The sequence below is a fragment of the Contarinia nasturtii genome, unplaced genomic scaffold (assembly GCF_009176525.2).
Source record: "Contarinia nasturtii isolate CC-2019 unplaced genomic scaffold, AAFC_CNas_1.1 Cnas_scaffold_5761, whole genome shotgun sequence".
NCBI classification, from domain to species: domain Eukaryota; kingdom Metazoa; phylum Arthropoda; class Insecta; order Diptera; family Cecidomyiidae; genus Contarinia; species Contarinia nasturtii.
In genome coordinates, this window is record NW_022203030.1 from 1 (window position 1) to 1,762 (window position 1,762).

At 41.6% G+C, this 1,762-nt stretch overlaps 1 protein-coding gene across 1 annotated transcript; it reads right to left on the minus strand.

Moving 5' to 3' along the window:
• Nucleotides 1-34: 34 nt before the first annotated feature.
• Nucleotides 35-1,750, minus strand: LOC116351589. Its single transcript, XM_031783710.1, has 3 exons — nucleotides 1,268-1,750; nucleotides 323-1,175; nucleotides 35-240 (listed from the first exon to the last, which is right to left on the minus strand). Exons 1-3 carry the CDS (start codon nucleotides 1,691-1,693, stop codon nucleotides 122-124), a joined length of 1,398 nt encoding a protein of 465 aa, XP_031639570.1. The 5' UTR covers nucleotides 1,694-1,750; the 3' UTR covers nucleotides 35-121.
• Between the last annotated feature and the right edge of the window lie 12 nt (nucleotides 1,751-1,762).

Genomic DNA, 1,762 nt, shown 5'->3' on the forward strand with positions numbered 1-1,762 from the left:
TACTTCGGCAAGGCCACAATTTAATCAAGCCTAGCGGACTAACAAATAATTGTTATAAACTAATTTCTAAATTATAATTTGATTTAATGATATTGTTGTTGTTGATGAATGAGGGCTGCTACTACTGCGGCTGCAGATTCTGATTCTGACCTCGATACAACGGCAATGGCTGATTGTTGTCAACACGGCGTGGTCTCCGTACATTTGGATGAATTGTCCGCTTGAACACAACGCATTCACCTACCGAATGATACATAACAAAAACACATTACATGTATAACAATTGCTTCAAAATTTGTATCAATTTCAATTGATTGCATACCTTTGTAGAGGATCAGCTTCGCTGCTGCGATGTCACGGTGCCATACAGTTGTGAGCGGTGGTTGTGCTCCGGCAGCTCCCTCGATTTCAACGTTTGCAACATTTGGTAGCCATGTTTTGAAGAAGCGTTGCTTCTTTGACACCAAACGACCTGCATTCGGTCCATCTCGAAGAGTTGCAGCAATGACATCGCCTATATCACGCATCTCGCGCCACATTCGTTCAATTCTTCGTCGCATTTGTAGTAATCGTTTGCTCACATTGGTTACGATGGTTCGTGGTAGTCCAACAATTGGATTTGGTACACAACCCACACATTTCTTGTATCGATCACGTCGAGTTTCTTGTGGAAATCGCTTGAAACACAATGGGCAATGCTGTGATGTCATGTATTCATCGACCATTCGAATGATGCAATTTCCACGTTTCATGATGGCTGCAATCAGTTTGCGAGTGCCTGGGCATCGCACGTGTTTTTTGATTTTGATCGGTGAGTTGGCTGGTGTGGATCCACTGGCTCCCATATAGAAAATTGATGGTTGATTGCGTGTCAGTTTGCAAGCCGTTTTGTCGATCGCACGAACCGAGTCGATATGCTTGTCCAATCCCAAGCGTGCATATTGCTTACACGTGTACGTTTCAATGCCATCATTCATAACTCGTAGTCGATGTTCAATATACGAGCGCCATGATGTTTCTCTTGGCGATGGCATTGTACCCAGAGTCACTGCAACTCGATTGCGATCAGCTTTCTCGTCGTATGTAAATAATCGGGTGATTCGTTCAGCTTTTGCATCACGTCGGCCTTGTTTCGCATTCCAGTGATACCGTTTGCTGGATATGCGCAAATTCACCTAACAAAATGATAACAACAAAAACGACATTGTATTCACAATCACAATCACAATATCAATCACTTTCATTCATTATGAAAAATTTAATTTACCTCTTCTTTGGTATCCAAATCACGACGCACTGAAGCGTTCCAGGTTTTCATGCCCGGGTCACAGCCAATAGCATGCTTCAATTTGTTCCCTTTGTACATTTTCATGATTTCAGCATCACTTATTTCGAGTGGTGGTAATTTTGGCTTTTTGTACATCATCGAAACAGACACACCGTCCGAACAAATTTGGAAATCGAAATACTTTTTGAAATGTTCCAGTTGTTGAATTTTTTCCACATTGAAAAACAGATTCCAACTTAAAATTTTATTTCTGCGGAATTCGTTGCTCGTTATGTTGATCGAATTGGTCGTTTTATCTTTGCGTTTTTTCAAACCGCACTTCAATGGCACCAATTTTGCACTGGCTAGGATGGTGTACAATGCGTCGGTATCGATGCGAATGTGACGACGTTGGAAACTGCACATTGGTACAACGACAAAATTTTTTATTTGTGGTGCATCACGACGACATTTGTACTCATTGTGATACCATTG